This window comes from Camponotus floridanus, unplaced genomic scaffold (genome assembly GCF_003227725.1).
Source record: "Camponotus floridanus strain SB8 unplaced genomic scaffold, Cflo_v7.5 scaffold238, whole genome shotgun sequence".
Classification (NCBI taxonomy): domain Eukaryota; kingdom Metazoa; phylum Arthropoda; class Insecta; order Hymenoptera; family Formicidae; genus Camponotus; species Camponotus floridanus.
The window spans coordinates 175967-200876 of NW_020229368.1; the positions used below are offsets into that span (position 1 = coordinate 175967).

Genomic DNA, 24910 nt, shown 5'->3' on the forward strand with positions numbered 1-24910 from the left:
TGACGCCAAAGACATTGTGTTGGAACATGTGCAGGGCGCTTTAAAAAAACACAACAGTGTAAAAGTGAACACTATATTCAATGGTGAATTTGTGGCCGGAGATAAACACGAATAAAAGTGTGAATACGAGAAACTATGAACTCTTTCGCACATCCGATTTACGCGAGTGGTACGAACGGCGCGTTATCGAGTCCACCCTAGCGTCTCTGGAAGAGTTTCAGGAACGTGATAGCGGGTGGGCATTGTCGCGAATACTGAACTTGACTGTAAATATTAACAAGCACAATCCCATGCGCGCGGGATGTCACATCAAGTTACCGCGGGAGATTATGATGAAGAGAGCGGTAGTTAACGTGCAATCAAAGGACAATGCGTGTTTCGCGTGGGCAGTGGTCGCCGCTCTGTATCCCGCTGAAAGGAACGCGGAACGGGAATCATCATACCCGCATTACGCGACAGTGCTGAATCTCCGGGACATTGAGTTTCCAGTGACTGTGAATCAGATTAAAAAATTTGAACATGCAAATGACATTTCAATCAATGTGTACGGCATCGAAGACAAAAACATTGTCCCGATACGTCTTTTGGACCAGAAGCGGGACAAGCATGTGAACCTGCTGTACATTGAAGATGACAACAGCGTGGGACATTTCGCTTGGATCAAGAATTTATCCCGGCTCGTGAGCTCGCAACTGAGCAAACACAAGACTCAAAAATATATCTGCGATCGGTAAGTTTATTTTATATTATTTGGATAATTATAGGTTATACACTTTGTTACATAAATCTTAATTAAAATTTTTTTCTTTTACAGATGCCTTCATTATTTTGGTTCGGACAACAAGTTTCAGTCGCATACGGTCGATTGCGGAAAGCTAAACGATCGCGCTGTCCGGTTGCCGAGCGACAAGGACAAGTGGCTCAAGTTCAGCAACCCTAATCGGAAGGAACGGCTTCCATTTGTGGTCTACGCCGACTTGGAATGTGTCTTGGCCAAGATGAAAGAAGAAAAATTATATCAACGCCATCGGGTATTTAGTTTAGCTTATTATGTACATTGTTCGTACGACGACTCATTATCAGCGTATCATTCGTAGCGCCGTTTGTATAACATGGTTCGCCGAAGACCTTAAAAATTTAGCAATTCGCGTTAAGAATATTTTAAAAACAAATGTCCCCATGGTAAATTTAACGTTCGAAGAGTGGGAGAAATTCCATAGCGCCACTCGTTGTCATATATGCGAAAAGCCGTTTGCGCAAGACGATACACGCGTTCGCGATCATTGCCATCTGACCGGGCGGTACAAAGGTCCTGTACACTCAAATTGTAATCTAAATTATAAAGATTCTTTTTGCATTCCGATAGTGTTTCACAATTTATTTACGATTCTCATTTTATTATCGAAGAAATAGCCACAGCGTTCGAAGGGAAAATCGAGTTATTACCGATAACCAAGGAAAAATATATTTCGTTTACCAAAAGTGTTGATTTTAAAGAAAAATCAAAAAATCAAATAAAATTACATTTCATCGATTCATACAAATTTCTCGCATCGAGTCTCGATAAATTGGCATCATTTTTGGACAAAGATAAACTCAAAATTTTAAAATCGGAATTTCAAAATTTATCAACAGAAAATTTCAATTTGTTAACGCGAAAAGGTGTATTTCCGTATGAATACATCGATTCCGTCGATAGGTTGCATGATACGTGTTTACCATCGCGCGAATCGTTTTACAGTTCCTTGACTGGTGAAACTGTATCCGAGAGCGATTACGCGCACGGCGAGAACGTCTGGATGCGATTCTCCATTCGGACGCTAGGCGAATATAGCGACTTGTACCTCAAAATTGATGTCTTGTTATTAGCCGACATTTTCGAAAACTTTCGAGATAAATGTATCGAAAGTTACGGACTCGACCCCGCGTATTACTATACTCTCCCCGGATACACGTGGGACGCCATGTTGAAGCATACAAAGATCACGTTCGAGTTGCTTACAGACATCGACATGGTTATGTTTATCGAACGTGGTATACGCGGCGGCCTGAGCCAATGTTCGGGTAGATACGCTCGCTACACTAAAAACAAGTACATGGAGTCGTACGATCCATCGAAACCATCATCTACTTGATGTACTTTGATGTAAATAATTTGTACGGATGGGCGATGTGTCAACCATTGCCCTATGCTGATTTTCGATGGGTCGACGATGTGTCAAATTTTGACGTATCATCCATCGCGCTAGATTCATCTACGGGCTATATCCTTGAAGTGGATCTCGAGTACCCGCAACATCTTCACGATGCGCACACTGATCTACCGTTTTGCCCGACACGCGACAAACCACCTGGCAAGCGAGAATTCAAGCTGCTTGCAACGTTATACGATAAGAAGCGTTACGTGATACACTACCGCAACCTGCAGCAGTGTACGCGGCACGGCCTTCGTGTAACAAAAATACATCGAATTTTACAATTTTCTCAATCTCCCTGGCTTCAAAATTATATAGAATTAAATACACATTTACAGAACGTTGGCTAAAAATGATTTCGAAAAAAATTTATACAAATTAATGAATAATGCGGTATTTGGTAAAACGATGGAAAATGTACGCAATCGTGTCGATGTAAAATTATTAACAAAGTGGGACGGACGATACGGCGCAGAGGCGATGATCGCGAAACCAAATTTCCACAGCAGAAGCGTTTTTTCGGAAAACTTAATCGCTGTGGAATTGTGTAAACTCGAGGTGAAATTCTACAAACCGATTTACGTGGGTATGTGCATCCTCGACATATCCAAGATATGTTTGTACGAATTTCATCACGAGTATATGACACCAATGTATCGCGACAAATGCCGGGTAATGTACACCGATACGGACAGTCTCATATATCACATCGAGTGTGCGAATGTGTATGAGAATATGAAGCGTGACATTGTTAGATTCGATACGAGCGATTATGCGGTGGACAATGCGTACGGTATACCGCGTGTAAATAAAAAGGTGCCGGGTCTGATGAAGGACGAAAATAACGGTGCCATAATGACCGAATTCGTCGGGCTCAGAGCAAAGATGTACGCGTTACGAGTGAATGGGAAAAAGGATACGAAGAAAGTCAAAGGTGTCAAAAGCAGCGTTGTCGCGAGAACGATGACGTTTGATGATTACACGCGGTGCTTGAACGAAGAGATTGAAATGACGCGTCAGCAGTCGTGTATACGATCTAAACTACACCAAGTATACACGATTCGCGAGACGAAAATTGCTCTGAGTCCGTACGACGACAAGCGGTATATCGTACCCGATACCACCGATACATTACCGTGGGGACATTATCGGATACCGTTGTAAATAAATGTATATTTCGTTTATTATTTGTATATATATTGTACATTTTATATTATATATTTTTATATTTATATATTTATATTTTAATAAATTTTATATATTTTATACGCATATTTTATGTTTCAATAAATGTTTACAATACATTATTTTTATGAATCCAAGAGTTGTATGATTTATCCATTCCTAACCATTTCACATAAACCTCGTCACCCTTTTTTTGTAAAATTTTTTCCACGAGATATACGTCGGGATTGGCGACGCGTTGTAACTCGTATTCGTAGAATCCTCCAGCGACGGGATTTCCCCGCGAATCTTCGAGTATGCATGTCGCGGGATTAGTTTTCTGCACCTCGATAATATTAAAAATTTCGGTCGTCCAATTTGGTGTGAAACCTTTTTCAAAGATGGTCTTGTATTTGCTCACGCGTACCGAATCGCCTACTTTAAATTTTGCCGGAGCCGCAATTTTTACGTTGCTGTACACCGTATTTAAAAGTTTTTCGGCGATCGCTGGAGTGACGTCGACAGGTCTCATACCGATGGTGCGATATTTTCGCGTATTGTACTCTGCAACGAGTCGAGATAGTTCGTCGATCCATTTGTAATTTCCATTCAACGTAAACATTTTCCACATATTATTTTTTAAAGTACGATTGAATCGTTCCACGACCGAGGCTTTCATAACAGAATATGTCGAGTAATGATTAATGTTGTGTTTCTTCATGAGTTTCTGCACACTCGAGTTGTAAAATTCTTTTCCCCTGTCGGTTTGAAAATTTTTCGGACACCTTTTATCGTCTCCAATAATCTTTGCGATCGTTTCGGACATTTCGTTCCCGCTCTTACTCTTGAGCGGTACGGCCCACGCATACTTGCTCAACACATCGATAACCGTGAGTATGTATTTATGACCCTTGTTGAGTCGAGAGTACGAACGCATGTCCACCACGTCCGCCTGCCACAGATTATCATATCCGTGTACAATGACACATCTTCGTGGAAAATTTCTTCTCGCCGGAGCATGTAATTCCTCGACTAGTTGCCGCTTTTCGGAGGTGTTTTTGTTCTCTCGTACGTTTGATCGAGGCATAATTAATATGCGATATTAGTATATCTCGCTTACTGTGTCGAGTTAGATGTTGCATGTCTCAGCACATTCTTTATCTCATCCATCATTAATTGCAGCGCCTGCACGTTTGTTTCGAGCGCGATAATTTTTTGCTCAATTTCTCTCTGTCGATCTCTCAAAAGTTTATCCACGTATCATTTGTTGACGACGTCGGTATCGGCTTCCGATTGCGCTACGCGTTGAATCTTGCGCGACCTTGCGTCAAAGCCGGTAGTAGTCTGGCAGAGAGCGTTATCGCGAACGTAAATCCCCTTCTATATCGTCCATTGATCAACATACTATCTTTATCAATGACTACGAAGCCATATTTGCGTTGCCAACATTTCTGACACAATGCACGGAAATCGACGTAAGACATATCGGTATTCACGTGATCGTTGTACACATGTTTCAAATTTGTGCCGTCTTGTTTAAACAGGATCAGCAGGTTCGCGTTGTCGCGTATAAGATGCTTAGGTATCTTGGCATACGTCTGACAAAGATAGAAACAGTCAACGCTCGAGTGTCGACCCATTACAAAGTACTCTCTTATCGTATCCTGCTTGTCGCATGCCACGTCATCAAAGATAAAGATGGAATTCGGAAGCGCCTCGCTCGGTGGAATGACATCGCTATTATTAGAGAATGTAAAGTAGCCGATTTCATCTATAGGTGCTAGTAAATTTTCCAAGTATTTGTATTTCGGCTGTTGAAGCGATTTCGAGTATACGTACACGTTGTGTCGATACGTACACCGTGTGGACTTTCTATCAAACTAATCAACACGTTTGTCTTACCACAGTTTGAAGGGCCGCAAACGATACCGCGTATAGTAGTCGGCAGCATGTTTCCATGCTTGCGTACTTTTTTCTTCGATATTAGTCTATCATCGAAATTTGATACTTTGATTACCCGCGCTTGTCGCACGAACCGCATGTTTTCTCTTTCGAATCAATTTTGCGAATGATCGTGAAGGGGAGACCTATTCATAGAAGCGATCTCGACTCGAAACCGGTCAGTATCAAAAATGTTTCTCCTTCTGTCGGATGAGAGAGACATTCTCGGGCTTACCGCCAAACAACTGCAGTATATCCCAAAGATTTTATTAGTTCAAAATTTTGGTGATTACGTGGAACGATTGTGGGACAAGCTTCCAGAATATATAAAGGCTGATCCGGAGGTTCGACAATATCGTTCGTGCATGCGACATTACAACCAGCCGTGGCAGCGAACACACATTGACGGTCCACCACCGTTAATAAAAGATTGCGACGTATGTCAGCGAGAATTGTAAAAGGCAGCGGCCTCTTAAATCGTGCGATAAACGCGCTTCCCATCGAATTACATATTCCCGGTTATCAGTTTTGCAGGCCAGAAACTCCGGATTAGAGAAACGTTTGGCTAGAGGTGATCGAGGCATCAATCCATTGGACGCGGCGTATCGCGAACACGACATTGCTTACGCGCGAAGCAACGACCTCGACCAACGTCACATCGCTGATCGCATACTAGCTGCAAGAGCGCGAGAACGCATTACCGCGAGGGATTCGGCTCTCGGTGAAAGAGCAGCCGCTACGACTGTTTGGACGGCAATGAAGGCAAAGACAAAACTCGGCATGGGGATGAAAAAGCCATCGACGACAAAGAGGAGGAAGAAACGAATACTTCCAGTAGCGAAACGTGGTGGTATTTTACCACTTTTACCGTTGTTGGGAGTTGTCGGTTCATTGGCCGGCGGTGCGGCGGGAATCGCAAAGGTGGTAAACGATAGCAAGGCTGCGCAACGTCAGCTGGAAGAGATGCAGCGTCACAATCGCGCTATGGAAGGTCGCGGACTTTATCTCGCTCTGTACAAGCGTGGACAGGGATTCTCAACAAAGTCTAAGAGAAAAAAAAACGTCGAAAAAACATTAAAAATGCCTACGGGTGCGACAACTAATGTGCAATTGAAACAATTTGCGAAACGTATGCGTATACCTTTCTTTAGAGGTGTTTTCATGCGCAATAATTTACCGATAAGCGGTGTACGACGAAACGAGAGCGGTATCGTCAATTTGGATGACGTTGATGGTCCCGGTACTCATTGGGTAGCGTACGCAAAGAGGGACGATCGTGTCGTATATTTCGACAGTTTTGGAAATCTTCGACCACCCGAGGAACTTGTGCGATATTTCGGACGAGTGAAGATTGAATACAATTACACATCTTATCAAAGTTATAATCAGAGTATCTGTGGACAGTTGTGTTTAAAATTTCTTCAAACGATCAATTTAAAGCCTGACAATCCATCGTCATGACTCAGTATTCGTTCGACATGTCACTGACACTTACGTTGACTGGCAGAAGCAGCGTTCTCGCTGTAAGCTATTTCCCCGCTATAGATTTGACTGATGCCGATTACGAGCTCGGATTAACGGATTTTGAAACTTATCACACGATTCCGAACGTAAATTTTTCGAATAATAAATTTTATTTTGGCAACGACGACAAGGAAATTACGATTCCCGAAGGATCGTACGAATTGCACGACATAAATGACTATCTCAAACGTGTAATTTTGCGAGATGAACACCTTTCCAGAGATGTTAAAAACGATTATGATGAGGAATATCCAATAGCGCTCCGCGCCAATCACAGTACGCTAAAGAGCGAAATCAAATGCGCCTACAGAATAAACTTTACCAAACCCGACAATGTAGGATCCCTGCTTGGATTCTCGTCGAATCGTATATTGCAACCTCGCAAGTGGTATGAATCGGACGAACCTGTTAATATTATAAACGTAAATATTATTCGTATAGAATGCAACGTGACTACTGGTGCGTACAGCAACGGCATGCGCGTACACACGATACATGAATTTTCACCGAGCGTACCGCCAGGATATAATATATCGGAAACGCCGGCACAGATCATTTATCTACCGATCGTTGTACGGAGCATTACGGATTTAACGATACGTATTGTGGATCAAAGAGGTCGATTGCTCGATTTTCGAGGAGAGGAAATTACCGTAAGATTGCATATACGGCGGCGACAAACATAGTATGCTTGTACTGAACGAAACGGAGCACGCGAGAGACAATACTTTTACGCGGGACAATACTATTGCAGTAAGGCGAGCAGAATCGGGTGACAATAATAAGATTGCCGTTAAAAAGAATTTGAGCGCGTTGAATCGTGAATTTTTGAAATCATTGGGATTCATCGTACGAAAAAAATGATTGATGTTTTGAATATCGGAGGTGAGCCAGTCTTTGACGATCGCATCGTCAAGATTGAGACTCATACGTACAATCCGTACGCCAATTCGACGCTTGGATACAGCGACGAGATACGAATACCTATACAACATCAGGATTTATACACGTTACCGTGCGAAAGCTTTCTTTACATCGAGGGAAGATTTAATGTGCGTAAAGCGAATGATGAAATGAAGGTTGTATTGGGAAACAATTGCGTCGCATTCATGTTTGATGAGCTTCGATACGAACTCGACGGAGTAGAGATTGATCGCAACAGAAATGTTGGAATAACATCGACGCTCAAAAATTATGTCTCTCTAACGCACCAGAAAAGTATAAACTTGAAGAACGCTGCGTGGGATTTGACGTACAACGGTGACAAAAATTATTTCAACTTTTGCGTACCGCTCAACATGTTGCTGGGATTTTGCGAAGATTATAAACGCGTTGTGATTAACGCTCGTCACGAATTGATTTTGATACGTTCGCGCAACGATAATAATTGTCTATTCGGACATCCGTCGTCGGAAGCTGAGATTGAATTACTCAAGATACAGTGGCGTATGCTTCATGTAATATTGAACGAGATTAATAAATTATCAATGTTGCGAATGTTGGAAAGCGGACGATATTTGAACATGAGTTTCCGATCTTGGGATCTATACGAATTTCCTCTGTTACATAGCACGACCAAACATTCGTGGACCGTGAAAGCCGCCTCCCAGCTAGAGAAACCGCGATACGTGATCTTTGCACTGCAAACTGGTAAAAAGAATTCGGTGTCGCCAGATGTTACATTGTTCGATAACTGCAAATTGACCAACGTTAAACCACGGTATATACAGTAGCGCAACTCTCCCGATTTTGTGTAGCATAAAATGAAATGCGCATGCGTGAAGTCAGCGAGTATACCAGTACTGCCATCTGTACTTTCCTCTCATTCTCTCCTTTGGTTCTCTTTCTAACACATTATAATATGTAATATAAATTAAATTCAATGAAACTTGAATATATGTATATAAAAAAATTGTGAAAAATATAATACAAAATATATAATGCAAATATATATAAAAAATAGTATATATGATATGATATGAATATTAATTAACCATTTTATATGTTGCGACGCCGTTGCCCGCCTCGAGAACGCCGATCTCGAGGAGGTAGCGTGCAAGGTCTTGGCCGGTATAAAAATTAGGTTATAAAAAATTCAATAGGGTATCGAAAAAACGGTATCGTGCGGTAACTGAAAATGCGGTAACTTATAATACGGTAACTTATGTAATTGGGCGCCAGGCGCGGTATTTCCGCGCCACGATAACGATACGGTAACGGCAAGATGCGGTAATCCCGGGCTTAGTATTTGGCAGAGGGGCAGGGTTCTTTGTGGATTAGATGTCGAGAGAGAGCGTTAGACAGTATTTAGGAGAGAGAAATAATCGACAGTCAGTTATTTTACTTATAATTATATAACTATATTAAACAATAATGGTACCGATAATCAACGGTATAACAGAGACAAAATCAATATAATTTATAATCTTCGGTATCAAAAAAAACAAACTAAGAACGAACAGATAAATCTCGGAATATAAACAATCGAAGATCCGAGTTTGAAAGACAAAGGATTTGACTTGTAACGACTGACGCGAAGGTCAGGGATCGTGATAACGGAAACGATCTATTCAAAATGTGTGACTATAATACAACGATGAAAGCGGTAATAAAGTAATGTATAATATCTCACAAATCGCGATACGGAAGCTCAAATAATAATTTACAGCGGGGTAATCTTTAATACGCGAGATACAATACTCAGTCAATTTTCCGAACACGGCCGGAGTCGTGAGACCCGCCGCAAGATTTCGATATAAATTGAACGGTATTTCTTATAATAATTCATGGTAATTAGCGGTAATCGACTACAGGATAAGACTCGCGGTCGGCGTACAACCAACACGTACGACTTCGGAACACAGGCCGAGGCACGAGCCTCTCGCGAATCTCGATATTAATCGAACGAAACTAAATATACTATTTGACGGTAATTTGCGATACAACTATTCAAAAGTAACGGATAATGAATAGAATATAATAATCGAGTATCCTGTTAGTATCGTTTTAACGGCACACGTCTCTCCAAAAATTTCGATATATCTCGAATCGATTTTTCGGTACGGTAATCGGCGATAATATTTCACGGTATATTTTTGGTAGGAAAACAAAGGCTTCAGAAAACGGTAGCGGTAATGATGTTTATGCGGAATTGTTGGCTTTATTTAACGGTTTTATCGCGACCTTGTATACTCGGCAACAAAGACTTTAAGTCGAACAATAGAATTTTCGAATAATCGATAACGGAAAGATGATTCAGCGGAGATTTCGCGTTACAAATATTCTTGTAGAGCAAATTGGTCATTTACGGTAACCCACGCTCGCGAAGAAATTTTTCGCGCAAATCCCGCCTTTCGATATGCGATACGAAACGACCAAAATTGCCACGTCACGCTAGGACTTAGATTTCGGCACGTAACATAACATACGTAACGGTAACATACATACGTAACGGTAACATAACATACGTAATGGTAACATACACGCTTAATATGACACGAAACATCATTTAACGATAATTAACGATATAAAATTCTACGGTACGGCACGAGACTGTCGGCACGAACCCCCTGAGAGGAACAAATCCGCGACACCCGGGGACCGCTGGCGTCCGGCAATTACGGTACAAGTACAATTACTTTACGCGATATCTTTACGAAATATTCGTCGCCCTGCGACGGTATCTCTAAACGACGCCAACTGATCCCGGATGAACAATAACTAGGCTACCTGTGCGGCGGCTTACACTGATCGCTGGCTACGGCTTCCTCCGGGGTCGCTTCCTTGAGGTTCTTCAATAGCACGTGTATGCGCGGCACGAGCTCACCGAACAGTGATGAATTTCAAGTGCTTCCGTGAGGTCCTCGGATCCCGCGCCGATCTTCCGCGCATTCCATCAATTTTCGGATGAACGGGGGTTGATTCTCCGCCCCCTTCCGAGTCACAGCTGTTAGACGGCGTTGCCCTTACGCAAGGGCCCAGAATCTACGGGCGACAGTGTCTGACGGTATTTCGGCTTCTTGAGGACGGGACCGGTTGGCCAGGCCGTATCCTCGTCTTTTCCAGAATCCTCTTCCTTTCCCAGTCGGCCGCCTGGGAGGTTGTCTTCAGCTCCGTCGTCCGGATGTTCTGCCGTCTTTTGTTCTGAAATTATTCGGTTTTAATATTTTGCAGAATTAAGAATAGCTACGGCGCGGGATCTCATTACATGACTTTTTGTTTACTTGCGGTATCTTCATGTACAAAGGAGATAACGCACGCTCGCACAGTAGCCGCAGCTTTATTCGCGGATCTTATATTAAAGCTAAAATAAATCTAAACAATCAGATTATAGTTATTTTAAGTTCCCTCTCAGGCGCGAGGAACGACCCCGCGCACGCTGTTCCCCCTCGACAGGGCAATGGTGACGGAGCTCAAAAAGCGTCACGTCACAACTCCCCCTTCCCAGACGGGTGCCGAAGGGACTTCGGAACCCGCACACCGATGACCGTCGCTCAGGCAGTTTCCCATTCATTCTTGCGATAAGGCGGCTATTTTTTTTCTCCAGGCTTCTTCCAGGTGTCCGCAGTTCGAAAGTCCGTAGCACGTTTCCACGTTCCGTAAGGTCTGATCTCGACTCCAACCCTCGCGATATTTTCTCACACCCGATATCTCCGCTTTTACTAACCGTAAGGAGATGAGGGATTAGGAAGCGATAGGGGGACTCGATCGAACGCGGAGCCCAGTAGTAAATTAATTTATTCCGACCCCTTGCTGGGTCGACTTTAGATCAAAAATAAAAGAAAAAAAAAACGAAACCAAAAAGGAAAAAGAAAAAAAAACGAAAAGAGAGACAAAAAAAGTTTTATACAAAACGGTATCAAAAGAAAATAAATATATAGGTAACACAAAAAAAAAATTTCAGAAGAACAAAAGAAAAACAAAATCAGAAAAAAAGAAAACTAATCCTAGAATTAAACTAAACTTAAAAATGACAGAAAACTAAAGAAAATGAACCTTAAGGATTATTTAAAACTACGTAACGCCAGAGAGAAGAAAAGAAAAATATAATTGAACCCAAACAATAATAAGAAGCGGAAAAGAATAAACTGACTAAAAGAAAAACACTGTAACCAAAAAAACAAAAAAAAAAGGAAGAGCAAAAAAAAACACCAAAGTTTCTAATGCGGGTCAGGCGCTGTCCACTACCGCTCACGTCCTTCGCCCAGGGCCACGCATCCCTGAGAGACGAACGGTCCCGCGGTGGTGGCGGAGGTTGGGGGGCTCGCGGCCCCCGGTGTATGGCGCTGCCCGGCGTTAGGCGGTCCCGCAGCTCTCGCAGTCCCGCAACGTTACCCCCCGTTGTCCACACCCGTAGCAGAAGCTACCGGTGCGGGATAGGGGGCAACGTGCGTATGAGTGCTGCGAGGAACCACAATTCCAGCACCCGACCGCGTAGGGTGCTTCCCGCGTCGGGTGCTCTGGCATTGGCCGCCTTTCAGCGGACGTGGTGCGGCGCGGACCTTGCCCCGGCTCTATGGGGCGGCCAAATGACCGAGCGCGTTCCCGTGGCGTGGACTCCACGGCTAGCTCGGGGGCCTCCGTCTGGGTCCCCCGCGCTGTTCCCACGTCGGACGTGGTCTGCACCGCCGTGTTCTGCGCGGACGGCCACTCCCTAACCACGGCCCCGCGTGTAGTCCAGCGGGCCTCTTTGACCTGGCGGGCCACGTCTTCCAGGTCCGTCCAGAAGCCCTCGTCATGGAATTCTATGTGCTCCCAGACGGACCGGTGCCGTGCCCAAAACGCCCGCCAGATCTTCCGCATCTCTTTGCGGTCCATGATGTTTCTCGGCATCTAAACGGTATCAGGAGTGTGGTAAGGTTTCAAATCTTGTATATGGGTCTTACCACTGAGCGATCCCTCCAGTGTGCCCAACTCGTAAATCACCGGAGAGATCACTCGCACCACTTTAAACGGGCCCTGGAATTTGTGTGCTAGTTTGGCGGCTATATTTTGGGCCGCCGATGACAAAACGTGTTGGCGTTTTAGCAAATCTCCTACCTTGAACGTGCGATTACGTCTACGCAAGTTATACCGGGAAGCCTGTCTCTCGTAGGCTCTATCTAAGTTCTCGACAACCCATTCCCTTAAGGCTTGCATGTCCTTCATTCGGGTTGCCCATTTTGCGGTATCCCCCGGTTCAATCTCGGTAACCCCCTGATTGCGTTTCATCGAATGTACTGGCTCTAACTCACGCCCAAGGTTCAGGAAAGCGGGAGATGCTCCCAAAGAGGAATGACAGGCGGTATTGTACGCGAACCGGAAATCCGCGATGTGTTCATCCCACTCCCTGTGCTCCTTTTCGATGAACGCGATAATCATCGTTTTTAAGATGCAATTTACGCGTTCTACTGGATTGGCCGGGGGTGGTATGGGGGTACGGTAGTGTGTGTAATCTGTCGATCGTCAGCGAACGCCTTCATAACCTTGTTAATAAACTCGGTACCGTTATCCGTTAACAGAAATTTAGGAGCTCCCCATCGCGATATCACTAGGTCTTCTATGGCCTCACTAATTTTCGGACCTGTCGCGGCCCTTAGTGGTTTACACTCCACCCATTTGGTAAACAGATCCTGTATTACCAGGAGGTACTGGAACCCAGCCTTACTTTTCGGTAACGGGCCTATAATGTCGGCCGCTATTGCCGTCCATGGCCCATCTGCGATACGACGTCCCATAAGACCCGCGGGGCTTGCCTGTTCTACTTTCGTTCGCTGGCAGGTATCACATTGTCGGATGTATTCGGTAACTTCGCGAAATAAATTCGGCCAGAAATATGAAACGGCAATACGCTGGTAAGTTTTTTCGGTACCCAAGTGACCTGCCTGTGGCATATCGTGCGACTCTTTTAATACTTCCCTTCGGTATTCTTTCGGTATCACTAACTTCCATCGGTCTAAGTCTTCCACGATTTCGGAAACTACGCGCTTCGGCCTGAGGAAGTATAATCGCCCCTCAATCACTTTCCATTGCGTGTATTTTCCGGGGTTCGCCAAAACTTCTTTATATCTTTTACGGTACCATTCGTCGATAGTGTTCACCAGGTCTACGGTATCTATAGCGGCAGTCATGTGAACGGAATTTGTCGCGGCCGGTACGGTATCCTCGGTAACCTCCGTTTCAAACATTCGGGAGAGTGCGTCGGGCACATGGTGTAGGGCACCTTCCGGTGAATCACCTCGTAATCATATTCTAATAATTCGAGCGCCCACCTTGCTAAACACTCTTGTTCGGTAACGGAATAACGGGTTTCGGGATCTGATAAAGGTCGACTCGCAAAAGCTATCACCCTCTCTTCGTCCTCGATGATCTGAGTCAATACGCCGCCTAATCCCACGGAACTCGCATCGGTATGTAAGATAAACGGTAACTCAAAATCTGGACAGGCTAGTGTCGGTGCGGTAACTAAATGGTCCCTGATTTGATCGAAGGCGCGACCCTGATCATCCCCCCACTCCCAGCGCCTGCCCTTTTTCAAAAGGCGCGTCAATGGTTCGCTAAGGGTCGCGAATTGGGGAATGAATCTACGGTACCATGACGACATTCCCAAAAACTGGCGTAATTGTTTAATATTTCGCGGTGCGGGGTATTCTAAAATCGGTCGCGTCTTTTCCGGGTCCACCGTCAGCCCCTCCCTCTGCACGATAAATACCCAGGTACCTGAGAACGGCAAAATTCACATTTATCCGGATTAACGGTAAGGCCGACGGCGGTGATTTTATCTAACACTTTTCTAAGCCACGTCATATGCTCTTCAAACGTCGGTGTTGACTATGACGATATTATCCAAATATGCGAACGCGTGGGGCTCCATTTCCGGTCCTATCAATCGATCTAATAATCGCTGAAAGGTTGCCGGTGCTCCCGTAAGCCCGTAGGGCATTCGCGTAAAATGGAAAAGTCCCTTCCCTAGAACGCTAAATGCGGTAATCTTCCGACTTTCTTTAGCTAACGGTATCTGGAAGTAGGCTTGACTCAGATCAATGGTTGATATGTAGCGAGCCGAACGTAATTTGTCGAGAATCCCATTCATATTCGGTAACGGATATGCGTCTTTCTTAGATACGTCATTTACTTTCCGGAAGTCTAAGCAAAAGCGGTACTTTCCGTTAGGTTTTTTCACCATTACGATGAGGTTCGACCATTCGCTATAAGACGGTTCGATAATCCCTGCCTGGAACATTTTATCAGTCTCCGCACGTATGGCTTCCTGAACCTTAGGCGATACAAGGTAACAACGCTGTTTAATTGGCGGACTATCACCTACATCTATCTTATGTTCGATAAGCGTTGTCACACCGGGGTTATCGGACGTTTGCGGTAACGTCTGTAAAAAAAATTTCAACGTTTTTTCTTGTGCGGAAGTCAATTCCGATATCCCGCAACAAGAACTCCCCGTTGGATCCGTTTCGGTAACTAAGCGATATTTCTTGTGTGGTGATTCGGCAAAATACCATCCGTTAATGGCAAAGTCTAATGTTACTCCGAATTTCGTAAGAAAGTCTAATCCCAGAATACACGGAACTGTTAAATTCGGTAACAACGCAACGGTAACTTCGCGACACTGGTCCTCCAGTTCTAACGGTACCTTAATCTCTTCCCTTATATTTGCGATTTGTCCATTCGCTGTTCTTATTTGTATCCCCCTGTCCCTCTCGGTATCCAGTCCCAATTCACGGATAATCTTTATTCCTTCGCGGCCCAGTAGGGTTCGATTGGACTCCGAGTCCACGAGGGCCGCGAGAGTGTAATCGTATATTTTAACTTTAAAGAATTTCAGTGACGGTAGCTCCTCCCTCCCCAGGGTGACATACGACTGCAGTAGCGTATCGTCCCCTACGGTATCGTCGGCGGCAACTAGGGTCTCGCCTTCGGGACTCGGAGTCGTAGGGACCCTCTCTACTGGCTCCGATTCTCGTTTCCCGAGCATGTTGGGCAGGTTTGTACGGTAGCATCGCGCCTCCCGCAGCGGTAACAATATTTCCGGCGCGGCTCGGTACATCCGCGCGCGCGGTGTCCTGTCTTATCGCAGTTCCAGCATTTTATATTGCTGGCGGGATTGGAGATAACGGTAGCACTCGTCGAGGGTTCGGTAGCGGCAACGGCAGCGGCAGCGGTAGCGGTATCAGTCGATGCGGTACTCGCGCTAAGGGTTTTCGCGGATTTCTTTCTTTCTTTCTTTTTAGCGGTAGCGTTAGCGGTAGCAACGGTAGCAGCGTTCTTTGCCTTCCCCTTCGGCGCGTGGTAGGCCAAATCCGGAAAGATAGATTGCTCCGGCGATAGCGGGGGTCGGTAGTTTTTCTCCGCTTGAAGGCTTCTTTCGATGCGCGTAGCCAGGTACTCTAGAGTCGCGAAGTCCCTGAACTCTTGACGTCGAATAGCTATCTGCATACGCGGGAACATGATCCGGTGTGCGAAATTTAATTGTTCCTCCAAGGGCCAGAGGGCCGTCATTCGACTCAGTAAAGCCCGCAAACAGGTCAAATAATCGGCCGCGGTTTCATACTCCCCCTGTGTCCGCCTGAAAATTTCATTGCGAAGAGCGTATTGATAATCGGGATCCCCGAATCGGCCCCTCCATGCCGCCTCAAAATCGTTCCAGTCCCGCCAGTTCCCGCTTTCCAATCGCACCTAATACAACGCGATTTCCGATAAGAAGAGAGGTAGGCATTTAAAAAGGTCGGCGTCTGAGATGGGGACTATCGCGCGAGCCTCCTTAATTCTTAACAGGAAGGCTTCCGCGTCGTTACCCCGTTTTCCTGAGAAATGGAGGTTCCATTTTCTCATTAAATTATAAGCCTCCGCCGTTGAGGCCCTCCCCGGACGGGAACTCGCGTGTGACGCGGCCGCGGGCTCGCGTTGGAGCGGACGGTACCCGCTGTCTCGCGTTATGTCGTCCCGCTTTACCTCCTGCCCCCCAAGGGTGGTGTGCCCCGTCGGTCGGGCATGGCATCCTCCCCTAAGAGGTCTCGCGCCCCCGCACCATCTTGCTCCTCTACGGACATCGTCTCTTCCCCCTCTTCGGTTTCCCCGCTACCTCGCGTCTCGTATCGGAGGAGTCGTGCCCGCAAAACCGCAATATCCCCTGGGCACTCAACCCTCGATCCAACAAATGTCGACGCGCCTGACCGATGCTTAACCCCTGTATCCACTGATGTGGATCGCTATCCTTCCTCATAGAGACACGAGAGACTTACTAATTAACGGAAGTCAAAAATAAAAAAAATTTTTTAAAAATCGAAATAATACGACAAAAGGACGGATTCAAAATCAAAACGGTACGGTAAAGAGAAAAGGGAAATGACACAAAAAAAATCTTAAATAAAGAATAATACGGTAAAAGTAAAAGAACTTCCAAAGTCAAGATAACGCGGTAGAAAGAGGTAAACAAAAAAAATCAAAAGTAAAAGAGTTCAAAAAGTCAAACAATACGGCGGTGAAAATCAAAATAATATGGCCAAGAAGAAAGAAGTTCGCAAATCAAAATAATACAGCAAATGGGAAAAAAAATTCAAATATCAAAACAGCACGGTAACAAAAAGAAATTCGAAAATCGAAATAATACTGTAAAAAAAGTTTTTAAATCAAAGCAGTGCGGTAAAGAAACAGAAGAAGAAAAATAATAATAACAGTACGGAAGAGAAAATTCAAAAGTCCAACAAAGAAGTTCAAAAATCAAAACAATAACATATAAGGGAAAGAAATTCAAAATCGTCGAACAATACGGTAAAAGGAAAGATAAAAAAAATAATAATACAGCGGTACAAATAATAATAACGGTCAAAAAAAACAAAATAAAATTCAAAAATTCAAAAATGAAAACAAGTCTCTCTCGTTGTCGACAAAGGAACAGTCACGCTACCTTCAAAAATACTATTACTTTGTTCCCTTCGATTTCTAACAAAGAACCACCAACGGTATGATCGTAAAAAAAAAATTAAATTTCAAAATAATCCTCACCACAAAAGACTATCGGGCTAATGCTAAATAACGGTAATACGATAAAAAAAATTAAATTTTCGGCAACGTCAAGAACAACAATCGAACGGTATACGACCTAAATCCCAAACGAAAGAGAGAAAAAGAAAGAAAAAATAAAATCTTCACCACACAAGGTTATCGAGATAGCAATAAATGTCAGAAAGTCAATAATAAATTCAAATTATCGGTAACATTAAAAACGGTAATCAAATGGTAGGTGACCTCAATTCGAAAACGAAAAAAAAAACGCAAGTAAATCCTATGCAATTTTAAACGGTAATTCGGTAACCTTATACGCGAAGCACACAAATTCCAGGCCGCTTTAGGACCTTCAATAATTCTTAACTTACCCCAACCAGACGGTACGTTCGGTACAAGACACCATAAAATACAAAAAAATCCACTGCAAAAAAATATTCTAACGACACAGACACATTAACGAAGCACAATATTTATTAATTGTCAGTAATGATACTAGGAGAGTTCTAACCCAGGTCCTCTCAGGGGGGGTGAGGCGCGAGGGGAACCGCGGTGCGGGGGGGAGTGACGTCACGCGCGGGGAAGGAGGAACCGCGGCGCGCGGTGGGTGACGTCACCCGCGGGGAAGGGGGATCCGCGGCGCGAGCGATGGACGAGGGGGTCCGCGAGGTGAAGGGGGATCCGCGGCGCGACCGATGGGCGAGGGGATCCGCGCGGTGAAGGGGGATCCGCGGCGCGAGAGATGGACGAGGGGGGTCCGCGCAGTGAAGGGGGATCAGCGGCGCGACCGATGGACGAGGGGGTCCGCGCAGTGAAGGGGGATCAGCGGAAAGAAGATGGTGATGTGAGAAGGACAGCGCTACGTATGGGAAAAGGACAGTGCAAGGTGTGTGAAGAGGACAGTGCTACGAGTGCGACAAGGATGGCGTTAACGTGGGACAAGGATGACGTATAGGTGGGAGAAGGACGACGCAAAGGTAAGTGAGCAACGAGTATATGAAAGAGAGAGAACGATAACGCAAAACAACACGTGCGAGAGAGACAACGATAATATCGCGAGACTTGCAATTAGCGCGCGAAAGAGAGAACGATAGCGCGAAGACAACGCGTGCGAGAAAGAGATATCACGATACTTATAACTAGTGCGCGAGAGAGAGATAGCGCAAGGGACGGAACTCAAGGAGAGACGCGTAAATAATCACATTTTTTTATTGAAACAACATTTATTTTAAAATCTGTTATACATTTTTTCTGTGTCATAGCGCGAGAGATTACTTATTCTAAGCATGAGAGAAAGAGATAGACTTACAACTAGCGCGTGCGAGAGAGATTACTAATTCTAATCGTGAAAGATAGACTTAAGATTAACGCACGAGAGAGAACGATATCGCGATGCTTATAACTAACGCAGGGATGGGAACGCAAGGAGAGGCATGCAAAGATTAACGCACGAGAGAGAACGATATCGCGATGCTTATAACTAACGCAAGGAGAGGTATGCAAATAATTAGATTTTTTTCTGAATTAAAATTAAATAAAATTTATTTAAATGTGTACGTGTTTTTATACATATTGTGTGTGTGTGTATGTACTTAAAATTATGATTATAATTTTTATGATTTAAATATAAAATATAATAATATAATAAAATAATATAAAATATAAAAGCGGGGGGAGGTGGAGGGGCCAGGGGAGCCAGGTGAGGGGGCCGCTCCTGTAACAGAAAAAAAAAAAATATATATATATATATATATATATATATATATATATAGTTATAATAAAATTTATAAAAATACTTACATCTGTGCTCTCCATTCTGTACACCATTGGGTGCCCGAATCTCCCCGGCCAAATCTCCTCCTCCATGTAGGGCTCTTCCCCGAAGAGCCGCCGAAGGTCAAAGATGTCCTCTTCATCCGGTGGACTCTCCGGAGCGTCACCCCACATGAAGGAGAGGTCCTGTCTCCTCCACCGCCGCTCCGCCCGCACCCACTGTCTGCGCTGTATGTTTATAAAGCCCGGAATCTGGATATCATCTTGGGACTATATAAAAATATAATTAATATAGATATACAAATTTTTTTATAAAATATTAGCAAATGCAATACTTACCTCCCAGTGAAACGCCAGTTTCACTAATAAGACGCAGAGCAGGTTAGAAAATCGCCTCTTCCATTCCGGGCAGTTTTCCAATAGGTATTCCATTTTATTTGTTTTTTACTTCTTAACTCACGCACCAGTTAGAACTTTCTGAGGAGGCAACGAGGTCTCGACACGGGATTTTATAGTAGAAATGCCACATTATCACCATGTCAAAAATGCATCGTAAGACAAAAGTACGCGCGGTCCCACGCAACTCAGCGCGGTATAATATAATATAATATAATATCACGACTTTGCGAACAGATAAACGGTGGACGTATCATTATCGCTTTACCAAAAACGCGTCGTAAGACAAAAGTATGCATGTTCCCATGCAAATAACACGATATAATGTGTCAACCCCGATCAAATGGTAATTGAACGGAAACGAACGTCCATCAAATGGCTATCAAACGGTCATTGAACGGTCTTTGAACGGAAATGAACGGTAATTGAACGCTTTTCGACCGGAATTGAACGCCCATCGAACGCTCGCCAAACGGTCATCGAACGCTCGTCAAACGCTCATCGAACGCTCGCCAAACGGTCATCGAACGATAATTGAACGCTCTTCGAACGATTTTCGAACGCTCGTCGAACGGAAATGAACGCTCTTCGAACTGAAACGAACGGTAATTGAACGCTTTTCGAACGGAAATAAACGCTCTTCGAATGGAAATGAACGGTAATTGAACGCTTTTCGAACGGTAATTGAACGCTTTTCGAACGGAAATGAACGCTCTTCGAACGGAAACGAACGGTAATTGAATGCTTTTCGAACGGAATTGAACGCTTTTCGAACGGAAATGAACGCTCTTCGAACGGTAATTGAACGCTCTTCGAACGGAAACGAACGGTAATTGAACGCTTTTCGAACGGAAATGAACGCTCTTCGAACGGTAATTGAACGCTCTTCGAACGGAAATGAACGGTAATTGAACGCTTTTCGAACGGTAATTGAACGCTTTTCGAACGGAAATGAACGCTCTTCGAACGGTAATTGAACGCTCTTCGAACGGAAATGAACGGTAATTGAACGCTTTTCGAACGGTAATTGAACGCTTTTCGAACGGAAATGAACGCTCTTCGAACGGAAATGAACGGTAATTGAACGCTCTTCGAACGGTCATTGAACGGTCATCGAACGGAAATGAACGGTAATTGAGCGGTCATTAAACGGAAACGAACGGTAATTGAACGCAAAACTATATTCATTTATCAAACAAATATTACAATGTATTACAATGTATCACAATGTAGTATCGAAATACAATATATGTGGCAGCTGTGTCACGTATGGAAACACGATACTGCGCACACGCATAGATAGGGATGAGGAAAAAAAGGAGAAAATAAGAAAGACGATAAAAATATATCACATCATCAATTTATTATAAGTATGGATTCGAAGAATCATGATGTTTTAACCACCAATTATAAATTTTAAATACATTTTGTAAAGCGCAATTTTTTACATGATTTTCACAACGCATAGTATTCTTAACATCTAACTTATTTAAAGAAGCTACATCCTCATAGTCTGCATCCAAAGTTTCGATAATCACATCGTTTCTCGCATCATCGTCCAGTATATCGGCCAACCGTTGCCGTTTTTCATGGCCTTTAACGTACACGAGAGGTGACACATCATCCTCCTCCGTTGCACCCATCACCGCCGTCGTGATTAAACGTTTCGAATTCCAATATGAAACGTGTCCATCATTCCACGATAATCCATGATGGTTTTTAATCAGCCATAAAACCTGGCATCTCTCAGATTTTGTGAGCATGTACCATGGTACCGGGCATGTAAAAATGTAATGAGAAAGTACGGATCCATTTCTCAAAACCGCAGCTTCCTTCACGACAAAATTTTTCCCAACGATAAATCCTTGCAGATCCACAAACGTTGGCGCAGCCATGATGATAAGATCCGATCGCAGACTGATGTCAATCATCAAACATCTCAATCTTTTATATTTTTCTTCATGTGCAATGGAGGGGATATTTGCTGACCTATGTAATTTTGCGGACTACATTAGTCAATGGATTATATTCGACAACCCGATCGTGCAAGATGAGACAATAGGCGGTAGTATTCGCAGGTATATTTTCCCTGCACTCAAACTCTATTCTCACATCCACGGTAGCAGTTTTGACAGACTCGTTTTGTCGCGAGCAATCAATGACCGCTAGAGGACCGCAATGTAGAAATTTTGGAATGGTTAATAGCGCGGTGCTATTATCGTATCCGTAATACGATTTGCGAAAACGAGAGTACATGTCGAATAGGACGGCGAATATATTTTTTTCAAAATCTAAATTTAAATCATCGTAGGGATAAAATTCCGAGTTTAAATAGAGTTTAACGTTGGTCAATTTGCAGTTATCGAACAATGTAACATCTTGTGACACCGAATTCTTTTTACTAGTTTGTAATGCAAAGATCACGTATCGCGGTTTCTCTAGCTGGGAGGCGGCTTTCACGGTCCACGAATGTTTGGTCGTGCTATGTAACAGAGGAAATTCGTATAGACCCCAGATCGGAAACTCATGTTCAAATACCGTCCGCTTTCCAACATTCGCAACATTGATAATTTATTAATCTCGTTCAATATTACATGAGGTATACGCCACTGTATCTTGAGTAATTCAATCTCAGCTTCCGACGACGGATGTCCGAATAGACAATTATTATCGTTGCGCGAACGTATCAAAATCAATTCGTGACGAGCGTTAATCACAACGCGTTTATAATCTTCGCAAAATCCCAGCAACATGTTGAGCGGCACGCAAAAGTTGAAATAATTTTTGTCACCGTTGTACGTCAAATCCCACGATGCATTCTTCAAGTTTATACTTTTCTGATGTGTTAGAGAGACATAATTTTTGAGCGTCGATGTTATTCCAACATTTCTGTTGCGATCAATCTCTACTCCGTCGAGTTCGTATCGAAGCTCATCAAACATGAATGCGACGCAATTGTTTCCCAATACAACCTTCATTTCATCATTCCCTTTACGCACATTAAATCTTCCCTCGATGTAAAGAAAGCTTTCGCACGGTAACGTGTATAAGTCCTGATGTTGTATAGGTATTCGTATCTCGTCGCTGTATCCAAGCGTCGTATTGGCGTACGGATTGTACGTATGAGTCTCAATCTTGACGATGCGATCATCAAAGACTGGCTCACCTCCGATATTCAAAACATCAATCATTCTTTTCGTACGATGAATCCCAATGATTTCAAAAATTCACGATTCAACGCGCTCAGCTTCTTTTTAACGGCAATCTTATTATTGTCACCCGATACTGCTCGCCTTACTGCAATAGTATGTCCCGCGTAAAAGTATTGTCTCTCGCGTGCTCCGTTTCGTTCAGTACAAGCATACTATGTTTGTCGCCGCCGTATATGCAATCTTACGGTAATTTCCTCTCCTCGAAAATCGAGCAATCGACCTCTTTGATCCACAATACGTATCGTTAAATCCGTAATGCTCCGTACAACGATCGGCAGATAAATGATCTGTGCCGTCGTTTCCGATATCTTATATCCTGGCGGTACGCTCGATGAAAATTCATGTATCATGTGTACGCGCATGCCGTTGCTGTACGCACCAGTAGTCACGTTGCATTCTATACGAATAATATTTACGTTTATAATATTAACAGGTTCGTCTGATTCATACCACTTGCGAGGTTGCAATATACGATTTGACGAGAATCCAAGCAAGGATCCTACATTGTCGGGTTTGGTAAAGTTTATTCTGTAGGCGCATTTGATTTCACTCTTTAGCGTACTGTGATTGGCGCGGAGCACTATTGGATATTCCTCATCATAATCGTTTTCACCATCTCTGGAAAGGTGTTCATCTCGCAAAATTGCGCGTTTGAGATAATCATTTATGGCGTGCAATTCGTACGCTCCTTCGGGAATTGTAATTTCCTTGTCGTCGTTGCCAAAATAAAATTTATTATTCGAAAAATTTACGTTCGGAATCGTGTGATAAGTTTCAAAATCCGTTAATCCGAGCTCGTAATCGGCATCGGTCAAATCTATAGCGGGGAAATAGCTTACAGCGAGAACGCTGCTTCTGCCAGTCAACGTAAGTGTCAGTGACATGTCGAACGAATACTGAGTCATGACGATGGATTGTCAGGCTTTAAATTGATCGTTTGAAGAAATTTTAAACACAACTGTCCACAGATACTCTGATTATAACTTTGATAAGATGTGTAATTGTATTCAATTTTCACTCGTCCGAAATATCGTACAAGTTCCTTGGGCGGTCGAAGATTTCCAAAACTGTCGAAATATACGACACGATCGTCCCTCTTTGCGTACGCTACCCAATGAGTACCGGGACCATCAACGTCATCCAAATTGACGATACCGCTCTCGTTTCGTCGTACGCCGCTTATCGGTAAATTATTGCGCATGAAAACACCTCTAAAGAAAGGTATACACATACGTTTCGCAAATTGTTCCAATTGCACGTTAGTTGTCGCACCCGTAGGCATTTTTAATGTTTTTTCGACGTTTTTTTTTTCTCTTAGACTTTGTTGAGAATCCCTGTCCACGCTTGTACGGAGCGAGATAAAGTCCGCGACCTTCCATAGCGCGATTGTGACGCTGCATCTCTTCCAGCTGACGTTGCGCAGCCTTGCTATCGTTTGCCGCCTTTGCAATTCCCGCCGCACCGCCGGCTAATGAACCGACAACTCCCAACAACGGTAAAAGTGGTAAAATACCACCACGTTTCGCTACTGGAAGTATTCGTTTCTTCCTCCTCTTTGTCGTCGATGGCTTTTTCATCCCCATGCCGAGTTTTGTCTTTGCCTTCATTGCCGCCCAAACAGTCGTAGCGGCTGCTCTTTCACCGAGAGTCGAATCCCTCGCGGTAATGCGTTCTTGCGCTCTTGCAGCTAGTATGCGATCAGCGATG

The 24910-nt window shown here is 43.9% G+C and overlaps 1 protein-coding gene across 1 annotated transcript; it reads right to left on the reverse strand.

The window, feature by feature from the left end:
- Nucleotides 1-12656: 12656 nt before the first annotated feature.
- LOC112638032 lies at nt 12657-13184 on the reverse strand. Its single transcript, XM_025408866.1, has one exon. The coding sequence runs from the start codon at nt 13182-13184 to the stop codon at nt 12657-12659; it is 528 nt and encodes a 175-aa protein (XP_025264651.1).
- Nucleotides 13185-24910: the final 11726 nt, after the last annotated feature.

Coding starts and splice junctions, on each gene's coding strand:
- LOC112638032 (XM_025408866.1), bottom strand. CDS start 13,184: ATGATTATCGCGTTCATCGAAAAGGAGCACAGGGAGTGGGATGAACAC.